This window comes from Gouania willdenowi, chromosome 8, assembly GCF_900634775.1.
Source record: "Gouania willdenowi chromosome 8, fGouWil2.1, whole genome shotgun sequence".
Lineage (NCBI taxonomy): Eukaryota > Metazoa > Chordata > Actinopteri > Blenniiformes > Gobiesocidae > Gouania > Gouania willdenowi.
In genome coordinates this window covers 16,480,964-16,506,696 of record NC_041051.1, presented here as the reverse complement: position 1 = coordinate 16,506,696, position 25,733 = coordinate 16,480,964, and the positions used below count along the sequence as shown (strand labels likewise).

The 25,733-nt window shown below is 37.2% G+C and overlaps 1 protein-coding gene across 2 annotated transcripts; it reads left to right on the top strand.

The window, feature by feature from the left end:
- Nucleotides 1-2,411: 2,411 nt before the first annotated feature.
- On the top strand, nucleotides 2,412-21,952 carry LOC114468348 (dual specificity mitogen-activated protein kinase kinase 6-like). 2 transcript variants are annotated; one of them, XM_028455189.1, is made up of 12 exons: nucleotides 2,412-2,740; nucleotides 9,644-9,713; nucleotides 11,857-11,905; nucleotides 11,985-12,098; nucleotides 12,226-12,345; nucleotides 12,425-12,541; nucleotides 14,601-14,652; nucleotides 15,360-15,487; nucleotides 16,484-16,561; nucleotides 17,953-18,092; nucleotides 18,187-18,232; nucleotides 20,208-21,952. In XM_028455189.1, the coding sequence occupies exons 1-12, from the start codon at nucleotides 2,722-2,724 to the stop codon at nucleotides 20,283-20,285; spliced, it is 1,011 nt and encodes a 336-aa protein (XP_028310990.1). In that variant the 5' UTR covers nucleotides 2,412-2,721; the 3' UTR covers nucleotides 20,286-21,952. The 2 variants fall into 2 exon arrangements, with proteins under 2 accessions (XP_028310990.1, XP_028310989.1); XM_028455188.1 differs by lacking the exon at nucleotides 2,412-2,740 and adding an exon at nucleotides 9,326-9,519.
- Nucleotides 21,953-25,733: the final 3,781 nt, after the last annotated feature.

The following is a 25,733-nucleotide window of genomic DNA, read 5'->3' as shown; positions in this document are numbered from 1 at the left end:
AACAATAAAAACAAAAACTTCACAGTACTGTATTCAACTACTTTATAGGAAGCCAGGGAATCTCCTAAATGCAATGTTATTTGCAAAAGTTAGTAGAGAAATTTAGTTTTAGTTGTTCATTGATAATATGTTTCAATACATTTTATGCATGTTTTGTGTTACAATATATGGCTTTCAGTTCCAGTGTTTATATCCTGTTTGATTTTTTCATACCAAAGTGTGTAAACATTATGTGCAATCCTATAATCTATGTACCTTTGTATAGTTCAGTTGACATAGAGTGTGAGACTGTATAATTCCTCCTTTGTTAAATTATTACTTTTGTTAATTTTTTGCTATCCATACAGTTTAGCTGACATTTAAAAGAGATATTTTATCTTTGTAATTTTTCTATTCCTAATAATCGTAATAAAACCAAAATAAAAGTGCTTATGTGGTGTGTGTTTTTTTTTTTTTTTTTTTTTAATAAACTGTAAAATAACATAATGTGAGTCATTTTGACTGTTCAAAAGTATTTTGTACATTTTGGTCTTGATAATGAAGTTCTTCAAACATTTGCTTAGGGTCTAAAATAAATAAAATAAAATAAAAAAAGAAACAAGTGAATGACAATTTAGCTCGTATTGGAACCAGTAGCATAACTTTAAGATGATGGTTTATGTGACCTAATATTAAGTTGGTGGGGTCGGAAAGGGATTTCTGTATATATTGTTGTTATAAATATCGGGAATAAAAAAATAGGGTTTGACAATATTGGCATATTGAATTTTGGCAAGAATACATCAAACAAAATTTTAGAAACTACTCTATATCAATTCACTTATTATTATTTTTCTTGTTATTATTATCCATCTATCCATTTTTTGACCCACTTAGTGATTTTTCAGGGTCGCGGGGGTCTGCTGGTGCCTATCTCCAGCTCTCATATGGTGTTAGGTGGGGGTACACCCTGCACAGGGCTACAGACCATATCAGGGCAACACACAGACAGACAGACAGACAACCACTCACACTCACATTCACTCCTACAGGCAATTTAGACTCCAATCAACCAAACAGTCATGTTTTTAGATTATGGGAGGAAGCTGTACCTGGTAGAAACCCACGCAGCACGGGGAGAACATGTAAACTCTACACAGAAAGGACCCAAGTGTTCACCCCAGGGCTTGAACCCAGGACTTTCTTGCTGTGAGGAGGACCTGCTAACCACTAATCCACCGCGCACCTATTATTAGGGGCCCAAGCCCGCGGGGCCTGGGGACCAGCGGTGCTAGGAACCCTATTGTAATCGCTTGGCTTTTTATTATTATTATTATTATTATTATTATTATTATTATTATTATTATTCTAATTGTTATTGATAATATTAATAACAGATTTTCTGTCTAATAAATGCTCGGTGAAATTATTGAATGACTTTTCTTTAATTATTTTACAAATTCGTTCCAAAAAGGAGAATAAGATTGTTAATTTGCAAAGGTGAAGGTAACGAATTGTACTGTTTTTGAGTTGCTTTTATGGGTACGTGTACTTTTTTGAGTGTATTTCTAAATAAGTAATTGTACTTGTACTTAAGTATGTTTTAAAATAAGTAAAGTAATTAGTTACATTTCTACACCCAACCATTATTGAGTAAATTATTATTATTATTTGTTTAAAAATTATATGATGACATTGTGAAACTACAAAAAAATTGAAATGACCAGACAACAATTGAATGCATCACATCATAGCCGACCAATCATATTAAATGTAATGCATCGCGCCATGCAGCATTGAATGGAGGTTATTTTCTACATTCATAAATATATCTATACTTAGAGCCTGATAATTTTATTATTTTAGAATTTAATTAATTGCTGTTATTTTATTTTTTTAAATAATTGTACATTTTGACAAACCTTTTATTTTATACAGATGCCTTTGTGGAAAATAATTTAAGTTCCAATTGTGCAAGATTTGGTCTCTTCCTTTTTAAGTTTATACATTACACATTACTGTATGGGAACCGTGGCAAGATTTATTATCAAAAAATAAACATGGGGGGTGAAAGTAACTTGTAACTTTTACTTTGAGTACTATTTAATTGAGCTACTTTTTACTTGTACTTGAGTATTTTATGTATGACTTACTTGTACTTGTACTTAAGTACAATTTAAATCAAGTAACAGTACTTGTACTTGGGTAGGATATACCAGTACTCTTTACATCACTGTTAATTTGTAATAATATAATTAATAAATGACTAATTGGGCAGAAATTACTGGACGGATTTTGACGTAAATATATTAAACTAAGAGTAAACTAAAAAGATTGGTGACTAGTATAACCGTTTTAACTGCGCTGACTCACCTGCGGGCCCACACGTTCAGAACAACGTATCCCACAATGCCTCGCTCGAAAGCGGAAGTGCGTCATGACGCTGTGGAGTCGTTCAGCTGTCAGACTTTGGCCACCCCGCTGCAGGTTTTGTTAGCAAACTAAGGCGAAGTGCGCCGCTTGGGTAAAAGTTGTGCATTGGTTGGACGCTGGATCGTTGGACGCCTGAGTTGCTGGTTGAAAGACGGCTTTTGCACGTAGAGCGACCGCGGAGTGTTTCCACTGCTCACCGTGCAGCAGCAGCAGGAGCAGCAGGAGAGTAGATGCAGGGAGGGAGGGAGTAAAAAAAAAAAAAAAAAAAGTCTTTGTGCTTCCCTTCCCCCTCATCAAAGCAAAGGGGAAATGTCTCTGTCCAAAGGAGGTAAGTGCGTCTTTTTCCGTGTGTTTTGCACGAATATTCGTGCACGAGTGCTGAAAGTCGAGCGGGATTTTAATCTGGCTCGAAGTCATGTAATCTGGCTGTGAGCAGAGCTGCATGTTGGAGAGGAGAAGTGAGCTAGCCAGCGGTAGTGTCTCTTCTGCTTTTCTATCATTCTGAGAAGTCTCTACACATCTCACTGACCTGTGGACACTTGTTTATTAACCACCCATTCACTCCAATGGGCACTTTTAAACCAATGCGCGCTTTAAAGTTCTTTTTTTTTTTTTAAAAAAAAAAAAACGGCTCACATGGCACACCGCCATGTAGTTGGCTAACACCATTTCCATAACAATAAAGGAGTTTTTCCAAACCACTGTTATCTGCTAACTAGTCCTTCAGCTCACGCTCCTTGTCCTCCGTGTTTCCCCAAAAAGCTTCTGGGCAACCAGTTGTTTGTTATTCTCCATCATTTTCTCTTTGCTGCCAAATGTATTGGGACACCTGCCTTTACACAGGCTCTATGGATGCACTTACATGTTTTAAAGCTTCCCCCCTTTTTGGGAAAAGCTTTCCACCATGTTTTACAGTCTGTTTACGGGAATATATGACCATTATGTTAGAAGCACATTCTTATGTGGTCAAAGTCTCCATTAAGTTGTTTTTCTCAGGTTTGCATAACTCATCATTGGTGTGCAGAAGAGAAAGTAGTCATGCCTGGACAGTTTTAACCATGTTGGGAGCATTAAATTGTCCAAAATGCCTTGATATGCTGACATTCTTAATTTAAGAGGCCAAACTCAACTTTCCCAAATGTTGCACATCCAACACTTTGCATTGTGTTTGGTGATGCAAGAAGATATCATAGATCACTTAAGAATGTATGGTATAGTATACATACCTTAGAAAACCAAATGCATGTTAACGTACTTCCCTTTGACTCAAAGAAGATCACAACAGATAAATGTCTTTTTTCCTGCCTTTTTTAAAAATCCAATCCATGTGTTTTAAAAGGATATTCCGCTCCTTTATCTGTTTAGTTTCCTTCTCTGACCAAAAGTATGGCTGTGTTCGAAATCGCAGACTGACGTCCTACTCGTACTAATCTGACGTCAAAATGACCATGTAGTGCGTTCATATTAGATAGTATGAAACAATTGAGTACACGAGAAGTACCCAAATGTATACCTTATCGAACCGGCTTCAAGCTAAAAGTCAAACATCCCTTTTTCAAAACAAAAGCCTCTCTTCATGTCTTCCCTTAGTTTTTTTTTTTTTTTAACGCTTTGGTAAATAGGGCTCTTGTTTTGAAGTTAACCTGGAGATTAATCAGTAGCACAATGGCGGGTCTCCAACAATCTCTGAAATGTCAGCATGCTGTGTTTCCTTAAGTTTTATGGACCAAATAACCACATGTTGATATTCTACTAGAGGTGTCCCGATCCGATATTAATCTCAGATATCGGTCCGATATCAGCAGAAAACGAATATCGGATTTTAACGGACCGCATTTAAAATCAACCAATATAAGCTCTCCGATAAAATTTTCAGCTCCAGCACTTCTATCCATAGGTGACCGTGGTTCACACTCCAACAAAGTAACCTAATGTTGCTGACTATTGTTCTCTGTTTGTGTAATATCACTTGATCAAGCCTTGTCTAACATTCCACACTACAAATTAAGTAATAAAAGTATGTATGATTCGTGCTGATATTGTATCGGTATCGGCCGATAGGCAAGGCTGCAATATCGGTATCATATCGGAAGTGAAAAAGTTGTATCGGGACATCCCTATATTCTACTTTGGGACTTTCTCGCTTAGAATGTTTTCAGAACTTTCAAAGGTGGTGAATCAACTGAGATATTTGCCTCAGTGTGCTTCAGGTTTTTGTCGTTGTAGGTTCAAAATGCATCTTGGGAAACTTGGAAGTACACTTCAGTGGGAGCGGTCATCATCCTAATCGTACTATTGGTGTATAGTATATACTCATTGAGTTTGCAGTGCTTGGAACAGAGTGTGACATTTCAAACACAGTCTATGTCTTCTGTGTCTTATTTGCCATCAAATCGATCTCTTTCTTCCAGTGGATGGTTGAGGAGGAAAAGCTGACGCATACGCAGAACGCCGTTTCGGATCCGAATTTAAATAAAATGACTACATGCACTATGAGCTTGATTGTCAATTACATTATCTGGGTGTGTTAATAGAGCTACAGATAGTCCAAATTCAGCCAAGCTAACCTGTTTGAATGCAATTTCATCTAACAAAGCCATTGTTCAGTTTTTCTAAAACTTCTTGTAAACCCCCTGAATCACACCAAGGTTGAATTCACTAAGTTCCTGTTTGTAGAAGCATTTTGAACTGCTTAGTTCTCACATTTATCCATGTGAAATTGATTCAAATACCTGAATTCAAGTATCTACTAGAGCTATCTCATTATACCTCTGCTAATATAGTGATGGCACGTTCTTCCACCCTATAGCAACATTTATTTTTAAATCAGTCCGTGATGCTAAAGAAAGCTCAGCACTATCACAGGGTTGGCTCAAGTCAGTGCTCTTCGTTTTACAGTATATTGTTGGATAAAACACACACACAAGTTGGAAAAATTAAGGTTCCTCCTTTGCCCCCCCCCCCACACACACACACACACCCACACACACACACAGAGCAGGATGATGTCAATTTACATTTCAAGTTCACCGCTTGTGCGGTTACACAATCATAGTAGCGTTACCATGGTGGGGAGTACACACCATTGTGAGAGGCCGGTGCAGATTGGCTGCCTGCTGTTCAGGCAAATCGCAGCCTTTGGCGCACTCACTGTGGCAGGTTTTGACTTGCAGCCCCATACCTTTTTGCTGTGTCTTTGTTGACAGTTTCCATTCTGTGAGCAGATACTTTGGTAGCTGCCACACTGGTTCTCTGCTCTGTCAGCGTGTGTAAAGCAAAGCAAAGCTGAATGATACACAGGAGAGCAGTGTGTGTGACATTGGGACTGTGTCAGTGGTGAACTGGGGTTAAGTGCATAGGAAGGCTGTTCATTGCACTGCTGAGTCTTTGCTTGGCGATTGGGTTCTCCTTACCACTGATAGGGCTGCGTGCAAGATTATCAGTGCATTAGTCATCATTGTCTGTATATGGGCCTACTCTAAAGCTGGAACTCCCTGATGGTGACTCGCTGCACAGCTATTGACACTTTGATCCCAGGCACAATCCAGAAATTCCTGTTCACCCAACATGTGTACTGCTGTTCCCTGCCTGGGTATTTTCCACACAACATCACCTGCTCCTTAGGAATTTATGGATTTTCCTTTTAGATGCATTCAATTATTCTCGACTACACTGTCAATCATGTCCGTCAGCGACTCAGCGTCTTGTCGTTTTTGCAAACATGGCAGCTGGAGGTTGATGTCATGGCATTAATGTGTCCTGAGCTGCTCAGTTCAGCGCCGTGCAGCTGCAAGCCTGCCTCCATTTGCCCGAACGTGTAAAGAGAGCACGCCAAATCAAGTGACATCATATTTCCCAAAGGGTCCTGACAGTTGTTGTATTTTGAGCAGACGTGTCCACTTTGACTATAGCTGTCATCTCACTCTTCAGCCCCCGAGCCTCAGGATTTCTGCCCAGTAATGCATATCCAAGCAGTTTGCTTTCATTTTAGTTAAGTCTCAAACTTTAACTCTGTACTGAAACTTCAAGGATGCAAACTTAGGGTTAGGTTGGCGATTAGGGCGTACAAAGCAACTTTTTAACTTCCGATATTGATCTGGTGCCATATCAGTAGGTATCTCATATACTTTTATAACTTATTTTGTTGTGTGGACATTAATGCTACAAATGATTTGATATTGATGAAGTGATATTACTCAAACAGAGAACAATAGTTAGCAACAGCAGGTATACAGCAGAGTCTGGAACGGACTGCTTGCATCAGAGTGCTTAAATGTAGGCCGATATAATCGATACTCTCTTTTTTTGTTGTTGTTGCTGTTATCGGACCGATATTTGATATCAATATCGGATCAGGATAAACCCATTAAAGAGATGTTTGATATTACCTTTTTGCCGATATCCCGTTTTGTCCACATTTATTTTCCAGTTTTTGATATTAAAGCTGGGGTACTCAAATTATTTTCTGTAATTAAAAAAAAATCTTGTTATTAACATCATATGATCTTTCGTAAAAGTAATCATTTCTGAAAAAATCGTACATCTGCGTGCTGTCTGTGCCTTATAATTAAGTATTTTATTCACTAAAACCCCGGAAGACAAAATCTTGGTGGTCACCCCCTTCTGCTCCAATCACAGAATTTAGAGAAAGGAGGGGTGAGCAGAGCCCATGAAGGAGCCTGCTCATTGGCTGCCGCGATATATAGTGAAGCGCGTGCACGGTGCTAACACGTACCCGTGACGATTACATTTATTTTTGGCAACAAAATACGAACTAGGAGATGCGTGGATGCAACTTGACTGTCAACCTATGCGTGTGCACATTCAACGCTCGTGCGCGACTTCGTGCACTTCCAGAGAAGGGGACTGGGAGGGATTATCAGAGTGGGGGGTGGGATTTATGGTTTGCATTCAGCCGTGCCCCTCGGTCATGGTTCAAGATTCAGGTAGTGCAGCTTTAACAGATACTGATATATCCACAGATCCCCTCCCCCTCCAACCTAATTTTAGGTCACGTTATATTTATCTCCATGTAATTTACACTTTAAGTCTACTTTGAATTAGTGATGCACTGAAATTCCAGCCACCAAAAAACGGCCCAAAGTGCATTTTCGGTTTTTGGCCGAAACACTTTTTTCACTGAAAAAATCCGACTGAAACAGGATGTTGTGGTGACACGAGAGGTCAGCACACATTCTTGTCTGGAAACGGGCCAACTTGTCCGCAGACTCACGGAGCGGCTGTATTTCAATACATCTGAGCACTAAAGGGTTTTCTGAGCAGAGTTGACGGCACACGTAAGTGTGATTTATGTTTCTGTGTCGCGTCGACACCAGTTGCATGTCCCCCTCGGTCAACACGAGGGACCACACTGGTGCCTGAAACACGGCTGCGTATTAGCATTAGAATCTGATTTCAATCTGTCAGAGCATGTTTCTCATTTATAAATTAGGACTAATAATTTGCATAGTATTTTAATTTCGGTGTTTTCAGTTTTCGACCTTGGCTTTTTCATTTTTGATTTTCAGTTTCAGCTAAGAATTTTCATTTCTGTGCATCCCTACTTATATTGTGACACACCACTGGATGTATTCGACCTAACACGTCATCCGTGCGAAAAATAAAACTACCGTACATCAACTTTAGTTATAGAAAAAGTGCCAGATTATTGTTTTTAAATATTGTCTTAAAGAACAGCTTAATAATGTTTTCCATACCCTTCCTTAGAGAGGCCTGGTGGTGGTTTGTTTTGGTGGTTTTTGCAACAAAATAACATGCATTTTTGTCAAGAAAAGATTGAAATAAAAAAAAAATATATATATATATATATATATATATATATATATATGCCAGGAGAGAAACCAATTCTTTTATTAACCAATATTGCATTTTTTTTTTGTCAATTATCAGTGGGTCAATAAGATTTCCCATTTCTTGTTTTAGTAGCTGCGAGACAGCCACACAGATTGTTGCATATTTGTGACTTCTTAAGAACAGCTCTGGTATGTCAGATATTGAAGTACTGCACCCACGTGTTTGCAGGCAAGCCTTATTTTGCTTTTTGACCCTTGTAACTACTGTAGTCTTTGAGAGTCTCAACACAAAATGGATGATTGAGCTTTTATTGATGGGATTGGCTTTGGAATCAAAATTCTTAGATCAAGCTGGAAGACAAGTGACATTTTTCCTACAAGCTTGGGTTTACCTTGTCCTACTTCCTTCATGCTGGAATGGCCTGACTCACTCTCTCTCTCTCTCTCTCACTCACTCACTCACTCACTCAGCCGACAAACTCTACAACTCACTGTTGCAACGCAATGTTTTTGAAGTAGATACAGTTTATTGGAGCTAACTCTAAAGTAAACAGGGACGTCTTTGCATGTTGAATCCGAATTGAGTGTTTTCTCAGTTTAATCTTATCTTTTTGTGGTTTCATTTGTGACCTTAAATTCCCAGCACACATGACAGATAAAGGTCAGGAGAAGCGTGCTGTTTCTCCTCTCGACCTGCAACTTAAACAAACACGAGTCCTCCAAATTAAAAGGAATTTTTTTCTCTCCCCCTTCTGTTGTTCCTTGTGGGATCAGTGCCAGTGTCATTCTGGCAGACGCACGCAGCCTCGTGTGGGAAGTTCCAGGGCTTCCGGTACACAATGTTTATGAATGAAGTGATGTCGCACGGAAAGTTCTCAGAATGTTGCATAATTTGTTAAACCTCAGAACTTTGAAAACATCACAAAATTTGAGATTGGCAATGGATTATTGCACAAATAGATGACTTTGTCAAGTAAAAACAATTGATTTAGAGTATGTCAGAGAGAGTAGACTTCCTAACACTCCCCACTCCTCTTCCTGCTCCTTTTGAGTCATCATACCAATGTTGATTAGTCACTTAGTCAACCATCTTGCTATGGCAGGGATTTAGCTTCGGCGCACCTAGTTAGACAACAGATAATTTGCTTTATTTTTTTATTTTTTCTCCCTTTCAAACAATGTTGATTGCATCTTTCTAAACAGCCCTTTGCTACATAAATACAACAAACCAAATTCCTTCACTGTCATAAGCAGTCAGGAGCCGACATGTTAACCTTAGAGAGCTTAAGTAAAGGTAAAACTGTATATATATCTATAAAGGTGTCAAAAATGCTCTTTGTGCTTAGTTTCATAGATCAATATGCACTCTGTGATGCAGCTGAGATGTTAATGATTTCTTTTTCTTTGACTCCTTAAAGGGAAGAAGAGGAACCCGGGGCTGAGGCTGGCCAAAGAAGTGTTTACACCACCTCCACCAGCAGTAACTGCGTAAGTCTCTGATTTTTTTTTAACTCCCCAAAAGTAAAACTTTGCTATTGTTTTTTTTTTTTTTTTTAAGTTTACATTTAAAAACATTATTTTGACTTGTTCTATTATTTATTCTGAGTTTTCAGAATATTACAGTGCATTCATACATACATTGTTGTAATGTCTGTCATGTTTGGTTTGTGTTATTGAGTGCTGTTTTTTTAATATTTTACTGTGTTGTATTTAGTTGCATTGTGTTATGTGTATAATTGTAATTCTATTCCTTTTACGATGACACATAACTGTCCAGGGACTACAGATGAAAAATAACCCTTAGAAATATATATAATATGCACTGTCCCTATAATAAATTTAAAAAAAAAAAACTTACATTTCACATCTGTATTTGTTGCTGTACATGTTGGTTGTAAAATAGTCATAACAGGATTGGTCCATTTTAAATACAAGAAGACTTAAATTCTCCTTTTTTTTTCTTTTCCTTTTTTCAAAACAGGAATTTATAAAAACCAAAATAAGAAGTAAAAAAAAAATATGCAGAGTTCAACACTTTTCTATGGAGACATTGTTTTATGGTGCGTTCACACCAAATGCGTTGAAAGCGGTAGGTTTACATTCACAATACATGGTAGACGCTCTTCTAGGGAGCGTCAGAGGTAGTGCTGTGCGTCCCGCGCCTCCTGTGTTTTGAAGCTTTTGGCGAGTGTCCAACGCGACCGACACTGGAGTTGGGATTGTTGAACTTTTTGGGCATATCACGGCGCGCTCGTCGACCAATCAGGAGCGTTCCCCAACCGTGACGTATTCAGAATAATGAGAAGAAGAAAAAAACACTAACCGGAGGCGGAGGCAGACGGACAAGCACTCTTCTTCTGGAATAGAGCGCCTGTAGTTTGGTGTCCTCGTAGGAGATGCGAGCACCGATGCCGGTTCAGCAGGTGGTCAAACTGGGAATGGGAAACACGGCAGTAGCGCTGAAAGTGACTCTCGTCTGAGCGCAGGTGATGTAGACGATCTGTGTTTCTTGTCAGTCAGTCCTTTTCCCAGTATTTTATATCGTATCCATAAAGGAAATCCATTTTTTCCCCATTCTTGTTCATTTATCTGTTACTGGATTTATTTTTAATTTAGTTTTTTTTATAATTAGATGTAACTGAACAATGCAAACTCTACAGTTTATAAAGTGCAAAGCTCCATTGAAAGCACAGTGGAGCTTGAATAACATTTGTAGCACCACATCAGAAAATTATTTAATAATATCATATCCTATAAAACCAACCGACGTTGTCTTTTTAGCAGCTACAGACTTCCTTTTTTAAACAGGCTGTTCAGAGCCAATAGAACTGCTTTTATGATTGAGTATTTCATTTTGAATTTCATTGTTTTTTTATTCATTTATTTGATAGGGACAAGTGTGAACAATCAACATGTACCACACTACAACATTTATAGCCAAGGTTAATTTGCAATGTCTGTCCCAGTGTGTTCATTGTAAAGCACTTTGTGACCTCTGTCTGTAAAAAGCTTTATATAAATAAAGTTTACTTGCTTGCTTACTCTTTATTTTACAATTTGTTAAATCTCAACTTACCGTATCCACACTGATGGATGGAGGGCACTACGAGAGAAAAAAGTTTTTATATGAATTTAACCTCGATTGTTCCAAAAATGTTCTTTGCTGTTAGGTGTTAGTATTTCACCTACTCGCAAGCTTAAAAAAATTTTAAAAAAAAAACATTTTATGGAATTACTCCATCAACGCATATTAAGAGACTTGATGATTTTGATGTACAGATTTCATAAGGCTACAGTCAGAGGAAGCTACTTTGTTTGAACACAAAGACTGGTTACAGGAAAACGGAAAGATTTAGCTAATTCTGGTAATGTGGTAACCACTTAGTAATTATGCTGTTACAAGTGTTTATTCTTCCAAAATTACAGTGTCTGAAATACGTGTGTAATTGTTCTATTTTTCCTGTTATATATCTTAAAAATTCAGGGTGTTTCTGCTTTCAGCCAAAAGAACTAAAGCTCCTTTCATAATTGCTCAAATGTGTGGCAGGGTTCAATCTGTGACACGTAGCATCTGAACTGTTTCTTTTGTTATTTTATTAGCTCATTTTTGAACGTTGCTCTTCCCCTACAGCCCCCCTCGAGATCTTGACTCCAAAGCTTGTGTGACGATTGGGGAGCAGGTAAGTCGGACTCTGTTTTGTTCTCAGTTAAACTCAATGCACCGCATTCTTTAATGCAAGCTTTCATTGTTGTGTACAGAACTTTGTAGTGAAGGCAGATGACTTGGAGCAGATTGAAGAGCTGGGCAGGGGAGCGTATGGAGTGGTGGACAAGATGAAACATGTGCCCAGTGGCGTTATTATGGCAGTGAAGGTGTGGCTACTGGCGTTATCAAGATGCCATTGAAGCATTTGTTTGATTTAAGCTTTTAAAGATTCAAATCAGATGATAAGAGACGATCCTGAGCGCTCTCTTTCCTAACGGTGACGTTTGATTGCAGAGGATTCGAGCCACTGTCAACACTCTGGAGCAGAAGAGGCTCCTGATGGACCTGGACATTTCTATGAGGACTGTGGACTGTTTCTTCACTGTGACTTTCTATGGTGCCCTCTTCAGAGAGGTGACTGCAGCGTTTAAACGCGTCCTATAGGCCTCGCTCTGTGTTACTCATCCTTTTTGTTCTCCTTTTTGTGTGACAGGGCGATGTTTGGATCTGTATGGAGCTGATGGACACGTCCTTGGATAAGTTTTACAAGAAAGTTATTGAGAAAGGCATAACCATTCCCGAGGACATCTTAGGAAAGATAACCGTAGCGGTATGTTTTCACATCTGTGTTTTGTGTTCAGAAAAGTAAATACAGTTGAAGTAGAGCTAGTAAAAACAATTGTTTTACCGCATACTATTGTGAGCTATATGTTTTTATACGTTCAGAGATGGGAGTAGGGTTTGAATCTTCAAACTTTACATGTAAATCAATGAGACCTGGACACATTTGCATTGCCGACAATGCAAGTGGGAATGCGAGAAAGGATTGTGTTTGTCAGTGAACACAAGTTTGTACACATTACCAAAAGCTTAGATATTTGTAGGCAGTACTCACAGAGAATGAACAGCATTACGTTAAGTCATTGAGGATTTAACAAACAGTTATTTAGATTAAGAGTTACAGAGATTGTGCAGGGTGAGATTCAAGGGTCCCCTTGATGATTGATTAAAGGAAGGTAGAAGCAGGTTCTGATCACACTGAGCTAAAGCTGCACATAGAAGTAAATATAAGAAACAGGAAGGTTGTAGCTGCAGGATTAACAGGAGTTTTCCTCAAAGATCTTGAGAAACAGCTATCACACTCTAGCAGACCTGAGAAAGCATTATAAGGATTTCAAAAGCAGCCTAATTTGCATAAAACCTTAAACCTTAGAGTTAGCGTTCCCACAATTAATGGGAATACATGTGGAGAGAACATGACACACACGCCCCTACATGATTTTAAAAAGGAGTTTTTTTTTTATTGAATTTTTAAATAAGGTGTCTGGCAGATGAGTAATATTTTTTTTTGTTTTGAAAATAATTGATTGTTCAAACATTTTAGGTTAAAACAAACACTGCACTGTTTGTACTTGAAGAACAGCTATTAATATCAGTAGCGCTGTTTATAACCGGCAAAAAGGTAAGATGTAGAAAACATTTGTTATGTTTACCATTTTTATTATTTGGCATAGGGATGTAACAATTAATCGTAAGGCAGTTAAAAATCGATTCACAAGTATCACGATTCACAGCGACACTGTGAAAATTGAATCGCAGTACTTTTTTTACCAGCAGAGCGTTGGTGGTGGGCGGAATCTGCTAATACTTTCTTTCTGGCCGCCTTCTACTTTTATACATTTTCATAAATTATTCCTTACCCCTTTAGCACCAAAAAATATATGTAATATTACGTGAATATCTGTAAAGGTCACGTTTTTCTATTAGCTCTGTCTGCTAGCATAGCATCTCTTCTTCACTGCAAGATATCTGCATGCCAACCGAGCACTGGGTTACCAGCGCCCTCTGCTGGTCCAAACAAATATGTGACGTAAATCAGTGCAAGGACTGTTTTTTTTTTTTTTTTTTTTTTTTTTTTTTAAGTCCAATTGTTAAGGCACAAAATACATTTTCAGTTGCACTTTTAAAAAGAAAAAGAACAATTATGCAGTTTTACATTGTTTACTATAGAACCAGAATTTGAATTGTTCTTGTATTATTCCTTTATTTATTTCATTCAAGATTTATTTTTAGTTAAATTGTATTGTTTTGAATAGTTTATCAAGAGATTCTTTTGACAATGAAAAATAAAAGAAAAACAGTATAGTTTTTCCCCCCAAAAAACTAAAGGAATAATTTTCAGTCATCATTTTTCTACAGTCCCATTTTGTGAAATAAATCGTGAGAGAATCGTATCGTGAACCCAGTATCGTGAATCGAATAGTATCGGGAGTTGAGTGAATCATTACATCCCTAATTTGGCATATATGCTAATTTGTTTGTTTATTTCCAAAAAATTATTCCTGTGAAAAGTTTATTTTTGTGAATATTCCCCAAAGTCTCGGTCTCAGATTTCCTTGCAAATTTAATGGAACTTTCCCACCCTTTTGTGACCCTATATGGGAGGAGTTCTTCTCTTTACAGATTGGTGGTTTTCAGTTAAAATGTGCAGATTAAGCAGCGATTGCTCATCCTAATATTTTATTTGGTTAAAGTGTATTTATTTAGTGGTTTAGGAGAGGGCTTTGAGAGAGACACATGTCAACTTCTCTCTTTTCAAAGAGCAGAGTACAAGAAAAGTTATCACTGATTTCATTCAAGGAGATCAAATAATGCTTTTTTCCCCTCAGATTGTCAAGGCATTAGAGCATCTGCACAATAACCTGTCAGTGATCCACAGAGGTAAGGCAACTTATCAACTCATCCTTATGACTCATGTTTCTAAATGATCTCCATTCTCCATATTCAGGGTTCCTGCGGATCCTTAAAAAGTTTGAAAAGGCATTAAAATCACAAGTCTAAAAATAAGGCCTTAATTGTCATTAAAATGTCTTAAATCAATGTTTCAAAAGTCTTAGTTTTTTACAAATAATAAGTATGATTTTAATCAGTCACACATTTTAAAATAAATGGTAGCATTCGTTTAAAAAAATGGGGAACAAACTAAAGACAGTGACGTGGTTGCAGCGGGACACTGTGCAGATGCATGTCATGCTTGTAGTAATTTTTAACAACATGGGGAACGTCAATTTAACGAAAATTTCCTGTCCAGCGAAGATTTTTATTAATGGTTTTTGTTATTTCATAGATTTCTGCCTATTTTTGTAGTTATCTTGTACGTTTGAGTGATTTTTATAATTTTAGTTTGTTTTATGTCATTTTGTGTATTTTTGTGTGTTTACTTTGGGGGCTGCAGTTGCACGTCTGCACTAGACACTGGAAAACAAAATGATCCTAACCCTATATAATTGATGTGGCATTTTTTTCCCCCAAGTTGGTATTAAATTTAATTTCAAATGGCATTAAAAAGTCTTGAATTTAATTTGACTAAGCTGTAGGAACCCTGCTATTGTATTTCTGCACTGTGTATCCGTATTGTCTCTCCTCAGATGTGAAGCCGTCCAATGTGCTGATCAACACTGAGGGTCAGGTGAAAATGTGTGACTTTGGCATCAGTGGCCACCTGGTGGACTCTGTGGCCAAGACCATGGACGCAGGCTGCAAGCCTTACATGGCGGTGAGCAGTTCGTTTCATCGTTTTAGGGAACGCAGTAGCTCTATAAGCATTTTAACATCTTTAGTGGCACATTCTTCACCACATGCTTCTGTTCCTGTTGTACTTTCTGAGGTCCGACTCTGCTGATGGTCTCATTCATTCAAAACAAACTGACTTCATTATTTTTTTAAGCTATGCATTCATGAAAATTGTGCATCATTCTGATCAAGCAGTGGCCAACAATGTGTCTGTATATCAGATTTATTATTAACCTCCGACACAAATGTGGAAGGAGGATATGGGTTTGAGCTCTGTCCATCTGAGTCAAAGGGCACAGCTTTTCTCAGAAACTGTTTAAGATAGGATAACCAAATTTGGAGTGTGGCTTCAGAGTATCCTTACCTTGATGGAGTTCGAAAATGAGACGCGCTCAATTAATTTTTCTGGAGTTATTGCCCTTGTTTCGTTTTTTTCTCTGTTCGAGGTATCTTCAAAGGGGACAGCTTTTCTTAGAAATCGTTTAAGATAGGATAACCAAATTTGGTGTGTGGCTTCAGGGTATCACATCCTTGATGGAGTTCGAAAATGAGAAGTGAGCAATTATTTCTTCCGGAGTTATTGCCCTTGTTCCTTTTTTGGACTCTGTTCGAAATGTCTTCAAAGGGGACAGTTTTTCTTAGAAAACATTTAAGATGGTTAGTAATTTTATATTCTGATGTGATAATATTTTCTAATGTTTACATCTACGTTAGATTTAGGACATTTATGAAAATGTTGTGAGTTATAATGAGAACCAATCTGGCGAAGGATGTTGATGACTGTCTTCTTGTTTATTTTATCCTATTCCCACTAACCTGTTGGTGGTTGTTAATGATGACTTCTCACTGTTTTCTGTTGTTTAGTTACTTTTCCTTTTTATATGTACAGTACTTTCAGTTTAAGTTCTCTTCTTCGAGTCAAAAAAGAGCAGGGTGATATATTCTAGTACTGATCAAGTCTGTGTTTTTTATTTTTTAGCCTGAGCGGATCAACCCTGACCTCAACCAGAAAGGTTACAGTGTCAAATCAGACATTTGGAGTCTTGGTATTACAATGGTAAGCAGACAACTTACCTCTTTTATTGTTTCTTTTGCAAGTACACACACACAAAAACATAAGAACTGTGTAATATCCCCCTCCCCCAACCCATAGCTACAGCAGAGCTATTTTCTCAATGTATTATAATCAATAACAGAAGTTCAAACATGCTATGAAAGGGCAGATTATAATAGGTATATGAGATACACAAAATACATATGCACACAAACACACACATATATAGATGTATGCATCCACACACTAAAAAGAAAAACCCGAGTAACCAATTAAACAAAGAACTTACCCAAAAAGTAGTGGGATTATCAGCTCTAATCTACAGTATCCTTAGCTTCAGTTTTTTCTATAAAGATTTTAAAAGTTTGCCAGATGGTAAAACATTTCTGGTGTGTCGTATTTTCTCATATTTCCAAAAAATGAACAATATCATTTACCCATGATTTAAAAGTTGGGGGATGTTTGTTCTTCCATTTAAACAATATCAGTTGACGTACATAGAGAACCAAAAATGACCATAGTTTTTACCTGACGACTGAGATGTAACTCAGGTGTTTTTTTTTTTTTTCAAATTAGCCCCACAAAAATCAATTGCTGTCATTTGCATGCATCATAGATTTTAATACCTTTTATTAACAGTGTTGGTTTTCTGCGAGTTCTTAAAGAGACAGTCACCACATTATAATTAGTAGTTTCTCACTCCTTCTTATCAGCTCTCCAGCTGATAATTACAGAATAATAAACTTAAGTGATAAAGAATAGAAACATTCGTCTGACTGCTCGAGCAACCGACGCCTGCAGATGCCCCGCCTTTTTTTTATTTTTATTTTTACAAACTGTAATTTATCAGATGACGTTGTGGTGATAGCCACAATTGTGCTGAGTCATGGAGACCTTTGGCTGTTTTCAAACACCACGAGGGCGGCGCTTCAGTCTTATAACAGCTTTATGTCACAGCTGACAGGTTTCCAGATTAGGCTTAATTAATTAATGTTGCCTTTATTGATCACAGATAAGAAGCCAGACCAAAAAACCTGTCTTTTTATTTATTTTATTGTTCTCATTTATTTTATTTATTTTTAATCAGTTTTATTTCTATTTATTGTTTTTTTTTTTTTCTTTTTTTTTTTGTTTTTTTAGAAGCGTTTTTATTTCTATTTATTGTTTTATACTCATTTAGTGGTGGAGATCATTTGCATTGTTTTGGTTTTATTGTTTTTATGATCTCACGTGCAGCAGTTTGGAAATGTTTTGTTGTTTAAATGTGCTATATAAATAATGGCAAGATTAAATGCATCCCCATGAAGCAGGGAAAAGTTCTTTTTTAATAAATGAGGTGGTGACATTTCCCAGTCCCACTACTCTGTGTTAATCTGCCTCTCTGTGCTTGTCAGATTGAACTGGCCATTTTGAAGTTCCCCTACGAATCTTGGGGAACTCCGTTCCAGCAGCTCAAACAGGTGGTGGACGAGCCTTCCCCTCAGCTTCCTGCTGATCGCTTCTCCCCAGAGTTTGTAGACTTCATTTCCCAGTGGTGAGCCCGACACGTTCTCTTTTTCTATTCTTCCTTTTACCTCGTATAAAGAATCTTTAGATCAGTGTTAACTAACTCTGTTTTCTCCTTACAGCTTAAGAAAGAAGCCAAATGAGAGACCAGCTTACACAGAGTTAATGGTTAGTTCTTCAATATTTTCTATTTTCTATTTAACTTCAAATTATAAACCAATAAAATTAAATGAATAAGCTGTATATTAAAAAAAAAAAGTTTCTGGTAATTGAACGATATATATTTTTTATTAAAGTTAGTTGGTGCGGTTAAACCAAATTAAGGTTTTAACATTGATTGTGGGGCTGCAATGCTGGGTGTATGTTGTTTTTTTTAGTGGGAAGTTTCACAACATCAGGTGAATCCAGGGGTCACCAACATAGTGCCCGTGGGCACCAGGCAGCCCGCATGCATCGTGTGAGCGGCCCACAGGCCTGTTCTTGAGCTCTCGTCTCCATTTGGCTCCATCTGAAATCTGATTTACTTACCAGGCTTCAAACCCCACACAGATAAACACAGATGACAGTTGTAGTCAGTGCCTTTATATATATTATATATTATATGTTTTTGTATTAAATTAACTTTCTTTTTATTCTGTAAATGTTTAATTTCACTGAAACATTGACAAATGTTTTCAAGTGACACAGATTTGAATATTGTTCTGATAAAGATATGTAATATTTTATGAAAATCCACTTTAAAAAAACAAAACAAAACATAATGGTTAAGTTATACAAACTCATAAATTTAAGTACCGTAAAAGTTGTTCGGGGTTAGTAAAATAGTAATACGATGGTTTCCTGTGAAACCTAATAAAATCAAACAAAATGAAAAGAAATGAAAAGTGTTGCATGTTGAAACTTTACGTGAAAACGTGATAATTTAGTCTTTAATAACTGCTTTTTAAACACTTCAGACTATTCTCTAGCTTTGAAGTAGTTTGCAGTTTGAGAAAGGCTGGTGACCCCTGTGTTAATCCAAAGTTCTGATAATATCATTCCAGTTTTGTGCAGTTTTTCTAGATATATTGCTTTAAAAAACTATTTGCTTTTGTCAGTTTTTACCCACAATTCCTGCTTGATGCAGTACACACCCCTCTCCTGTTTATTTATATTCTTCTTCTTCATGTTTTTATCTTATTCTCCTTTTTTTTGGATTATTTAACTGCAGACAACAGCAGATCTTTACCAAATATTAGCCATGTTTGTTCACTTCTTTATTTATTTGTTTAATTGTCTAATAGTGAGGGCTAGGATCCAATAAAATGTCTTTATATGAAAAATCTGCTCAGTCCCTGATGGTTTATGTGCTACCTTGTCTTAAACTGTGTAAAGATCAATAATTAAAAATCAAAAGAGAGCAATACGCTATATACATACTGTAATGCCAGATATTTAGATCACACAAATCCAGGTCAAAGGTACTCAAATTTGTAGATTTAGTTGTTTTTCAAACTCTTCAAGTTGTATTTAAGGCCAAGAATAATAAATGATTAAGGAAGGGGCTTAGAAACGGAGAAATAAAAATAATTTTAGGTCTGTTAGTGTTCCAGAATAAGATTCTGGAACAGTTTGCCAAAGAATGTACAGATATTTAAAAGAAAATACAGTGGAAATATATTTACGTTATATGACAATTTTTAAAGTGTTATCTGTTTTTTTTTTTTTTTTGCGTGTGTTTAATCAAAATCATATAAAGATATGACTAAATTAATTTATTAACAACAGAAATGGCTGAAAAACAGGATGCTAGAAATTGATTATTTGTAACTGTAATATATGTAATAAGTTTACAGTATACTTCCTTTTGAAAACAAAAATGTATGCAGTGATATGTCATTATTTTGTTTTGCTTTCTGGAGGAAAGCCATCTGCATCAAAACTTTTGTTTATTGTAACATTGTTTTTGTATTAATGCATTTTGTTCGATGTAAAACAGTATACTGTATTAAGATATCAATAAGATAGATCAAATGTTGTCTGTCTCTCCTGTCTGTCCACATGGGGGCAGCCTCACACTCCTAACATTGACTGTTGAGTGAGTCAGGATTAACGAAGCTGCCTTCTTACTGTTAAAACCCACTTTCTTCTTGTTTTGATGCAGAAACATCCTTTTTTCACTCTTCATGACTCCAAAGAGACGGACGTGGCCAGTTTTGTCAAAGTCATCCTGGATGACTGATAACCCACCCCCCCACCCCACCCCCTCCAATACAGGGTAGGCAGGAGCCGTCAGCCAACCAACCAATGGCCTACCCCCTCTTTTTTTTTTTTTTTTTCTAAACTCACTGGAAGGACTTTCATTCACCCACACAAAGCAAGGGGGGGAGGTGACCCAAAGACTGACAGCAGGCCAGCAGCACTGCACTGGGAGAGTGTGAACTTGTTGGGCCAATGGGAGAGATTTCAGTGCCTCCTCAGGTCTAAGCAGTTGCCCAGCATGATGAATATGAACTCAAACCAATTTGATTTCCTGTTTTTATTCTTCCTTGTATCTCTCATCAAACCACCCATCAACACATATTTTATTATTGCCTGCTTTGATATTTCTCATCTGCAAATCCTACAGCAACTGTTAGTGTGTACTGAGAGCTTTATTTGCATATTCGATTGTACGTTATTCTCATTACACAGTTTGGAAACTGTATATTGTGTAGAAGTGTGAATGCTATTGGACCAGGGCCTTATTTGTTAAAAACACGTGGTGTGACTATTAAGTCGTGCCCTGATGTGATTGGTCAGCTTGCAGAAAGCTGTGATAAGACGTGTCAAAGGTCACGTTCTGGGTTAAAAGGAGGTGCAGAGTATTTGTGGTCCACAGTTTGAAGGATCATAATGGCAGTTGTGGAGTGATCTATTTTCTTGTTTTACTTGGGAATTAAACAATGGGCTCCAGTTCTGCAGTTTGATTCGGGACGGTCTCATCCGGCTGCCTGCTCCGTCTCCTTCTATGTGCCATTGTGGGGAAAAAAATGTTCTCCTGAATGACGACATGAATTCCTGTTTATTTGTCAGTTGGAGTTGTTTTAGCATTTAAACATTTTGATTGTGTTTTTGTTTTCTTGTTTTGTTTTGCCTGTTTTCTTGAATCTGGGGTCAGCGCTGTCTGATTAATGGGAACGCTTGTTTTATGCCTTAGAGACGTTAGGGAAATAATTTATGTATTGATGATGTAAATATCACTTCTTCTTTTGTTAATGTACCCTGGCACTGTCCCATCCTGTCCCACAGTAGACAAATAGAGAGGGGGTTTGTTGGTTTTCACACACACACACACACACACTGTGACTGTCGTACACCCATTCTGGACTGTTGTGCTGTCTCAGGCTTCATCGGTGGCCATGTTCTCCCCCAGGTCGTACTATCCTTGAGTACTGGACCAGGCTCCTCTTTTCAGTCTGTGGTAGACGACCATTGTCTCCATTCTATGCACAGCCCTTTGGACCCTCGTCATGTGGCAGTTTTCCCCGCCTCCAGCGCTCAGAGACTGGGATGATGACTCCCTGGTTCTGCTGGTTTACACTGTAGTGCTACTTTTATCAAAAAGTCAGCGAGATTTGAGTATTTATGATTGTGAATAATAAGGGAAAGCTCAACAACACAAAGAAGCTGCTGTAATTTTCTTGCTTGTGTTTTCAGTCAGGCTTCTTTGGTTGCCGCCCCCCCCCCCCCCCACCACCACCGGCGTGTAAAAAACATACAAACTACTTTTTACGCTGATCACAAGGAGAATGAACACTCGCTCTACCTCTTACTCCTTCATTCTGTTGTCCGCCTTCTCGCAAAGGCGGGATCGACGAACTCAAACTATGGAAAGACAAAAAAATAAAGGCTTTATTGTTGAGTAAACTCTTTGGGTCTTTTTGTGTGAATACTTCTGATTCTCACGTTTGTAAATATTGGTTCACAAGCTTCAACGTTCACATTTGCGTAGTTTATTCTTCAAACATACACCGTCTATTGCTTTTTTAATTTTTTTTTCAGCGGTGTTCATTCTGACAACAAATTGGATTTAGTTTTAGTTATAGTCATTGTCTAAAATGCAACATATTTTTAGTCAAATATTGCAGTTAAAGTTAGTTAAGATTTAAGTCGACTGAATCTGTTAAAGATATAGTCAAATAAAATAAAAAGCTGAAGAGTTAGCTTTTTTAATGTTTTATTGATCAATTTGATATGTGGTATTAATGTAATAATGTATGTACTGCATACTGTAATACACACATTAAATCATAAATTCATTTTTATTAGTTAACAAAAATATCAATATATTTAGATATACTTTTTGTTCACATGTATTTTTTAAGAAAAAAAATCACAGTCTTGTAATTGTCACTTCAAAATTGTAATTGATGAAAACTGCAAAATTTACACTGGATTTTAAGCCTCAATTAACTTATATGGGTTTTTTTAAGTGCTTTAGACAATTTGAAAACCAATTTTACTCATTTATGCACAACATAAATTTTTCATTATTTCATTTTATCAACTGTACTAATACACTGTTAATTACTGTACGTATTAACTGTACTTGAATGCAAATTCCCTTTACTATCCTCAGATTAGAGACTTCAAAGCTGACCATTACAGCTGATAAGATGTCAACTGCTCTTTAAAAATGTTCAGTAAAATTAGGTGGATATGGATGACTTGATGCGAGTCCTCACGTCATACCACATGTTTTTAAACAAATCTATTATTAAACGTTAATAATAATAATTGTTATATATCATAAAAATGAGCTTTGGCTCCCAGAGCAGAAAGCTTTTAACCAAGGCTACGTTGGTGCACCAGTTCCTTCATTATACAGCTTTTGATTGTGTGAACGTCCTTATATAAGCACAGAGAGAGAGAGACATGTCTGCACACTTCGATGAAAAGAGAAGCATCTTATTTTGAAGGCTTTTGCTGAGTGCTATTTTTTAACAGCACAGGTTTACAAAAGCTCAATTTGAGACGACTACTCAGCTCAGATTATCTCAGTCAAAGACCGATAACTTCATGCCAGGATGGGGAAACTCAATGCTACTGGTGGACTGCAGGGATTCACGCCGGGTTTTTTTTTAGGATAGGAGGCCTTTGATGGAGACTTACATAATAGCATATTTAAAATACTCGGTTGAATGTGGACTGTGAGGCAGAAATAAATTGTAAACCTGCTGAACTGTAGCTGAGTTTTCTGCAACTAAACTCTTCCTGATGTATTCTGGATCTGGATCTGCAGTCAATGATTTTGTAAATTCATTTTTAGATTTCACTAAAAAAGACGATAAATTCCGGATTTTATTAAAGGCTTTAAAAAATAAAAAAAGTCACGTGTCAAATTCAAGGCCTGGGTGTTCGTACAAATGACAGAAAAAAACATGAATCATTGTGTGAATGAAACTCAGTATTTGCAGGGTTCACCGTATTCCTGGTGCTTATATCACATGATGGCAGACATTTGTAATGTTAAACTGTTAACAAAAAAAAAAGGGAAAATTCTTTACAAAATCTTTCAATTTTGCTTCAAATTATTATATGACATTTTCATTTACATGTTGGCCTACGTTTGCTTTCAGAGGTATTCTTGCAGCCTCCCATTGAGTTTCATTCATTGTTGACCCATAAATGAAATCAATGTGTGACTGAGGGATTGTGTGTTGACCTGGCAATAGCCTGGTGACCTGACCTGCATTGTGCCTTGTGTAAACCGGGGTCAGGTCGAGCAGAGATTACATAGCTGGAGCTCTAAAATCTAAAGCACCATTAGTTACATTTCTGCCATTTTTGTGTCTGGTAAAATAAAATTTGGGAACTCAAGAGTACGCAGGAACCCAGATTTGGATCTGATTCCTAATCTAATGCCAGCTCTCACGACCTCCTGACCTTTGTCTGTTTCACAGATGAAAATTCAGACCTGCATCTTCCAAACCACGCTTCAACTCATGAGAAGGCCAGAAAATCTATACTCACTGATAACTGTGTAGAAACAATTACTAGAATTTATTATGCATTGTGATGTTGAAAAGAGTGAAATAGAAGATGTTTAGGAATGCAGTCTGTGCTCCCCTTTTTCTCGGTCCCTTGCCAAGAAAACTGTTGCTATTATTGTGCGTATGGACAAGAAGCAGAGGATTTTGGGAATGTCACTACTACAGGCAGAACACATGACTTCTTATGATGAAATTTTTTTTTTTAAAATGTGTCTGATCTTTTTACTGTAGGCTTGAGACATTTTTAAATGTTTCTTGATTCCGATTGGGTCCATTAGCAATGAGAGTCATAGTCTGAGAGTGTTGAATGAAGGACGTGTTACGATATATTCAATTCAGTTCAATTCAACTTTATATATATAGCGTAAATTACAACGAAAGGTTATCTCATAGCGCTATCAAAATATAGAATTCGTAATAATAAGGAAAAAAAACCCAACAAGATCCACATGAACAAGAATTTAGTGACAGTGGGATGAAAAAACTCCCTTTTAACAGGAATAAATCTCCAGCAGAACCAGGTTCAGAGGTGTCAGCCATCTGCTTTGCCTGGTTGGGGTTAGTGGACAGAAGGACCAACAGAACAGGATAGAGAGATAGAACATCAGCGTGTCCCAGACTAGTTGAGCTGTGAACCATTGATCAGGAACTGTCAGCTCTAGCATCAAGACACCTGAAACAGACAAGACAGAGAAGGGCGAGGAGAAGGCACTGACATCAGAAAAACATGATACACTATTAGCAAGTCAGCCTGCCTTGGCCTTGGGCTTTGCTCCCAGTGGCCTAGTCAATACTTATTAGAAAGGTGACAAATCTATTCCCGTGGAGTGATTAAGCTAGCAGCAACTCTATGGTCTGTAAATGCAACCGTTACAGACGAGCCCAAGTATGCTCTTTAGGTTAATGCTATGATACGGTATGCACTTTAGCAAATAAGTGGGTTTCAAATTCATCCCTGAAGGTGGAGAGGGTAGCAGCCTCCCGTACTAGGACTGGGAGCAGGTTCCAGAGGTGAGGAGCCTGGTAGCTGAACACCCTGCCTCCTGTTCTACCTCACAGCATGTTTGGAACTTCCAGTAGACCAGCAAACTAATGCAAGATTTTATATATAAATAAATTATCTCCTAGTGACTGCTTGCTTCATATTTTTGTATCATAGTAACACATGTTTTGTGAACACTTATGGCATGAAAATATACAGCAATTAGTATTTTAAAAAAAACAAAAAAATCACAATATACTTTAATTATTTGTGATCAACTTTTTATTCATGTGTGGTTAGTGATTACAGTCTAATTTGTAGTTTACAAACAGTTATGTTATGCACACATTTTTCACCAATATGCTCATTCCCCTTGCAATGGGCATATTGATACATATACACAAATTAGTTTAACGCACATAGAAATCAGTCCCTTAAACAATAAAAAATAGCAATGATAATGAAATGAAAATAAACTGAAATACAGTATATATATGCTTTGATGGACTTTTTTTTCTCCTTTGAAACCAGTTTGATGGTAAGACATAGTGCTGGTAATGCTACAGTAATTTAATTTAAATGAAGAGGCTTTTATTTCTTCCATTTTTTGTTTTTGTTTAAAGCAATTTACAACAAGCTTACTGACAGGAACAGAGAGTTGATGATGCGCTGG

What these genes read in the sequence shown, in the direction of transcription:
- LOC114468348 (XM_028455188.1), top strand. Translation starts at nt 9,492, where the DNA reads ATGTTAACCTTAGAGAGCTTAAGTAAAG. An exon ending in CTTAGAGAGCTTAAGTAAAG is followed by an intron (nt 9,520 to 9,643) that starts GTAAAACTGTAT and finishes GACTCCTTAAAG; the next exon opens with GGAAGAAGAGGAACCCGGGG. An exon ending in GCTGCAAGCCTTACATGGCG is followed by an intron (nt 15,488 to 16,483) that starts GTGAGCAGTTCG and finishes TTTATTTTTTAG; the next exon opens with CCTGAGCGGATCAACCCTGA.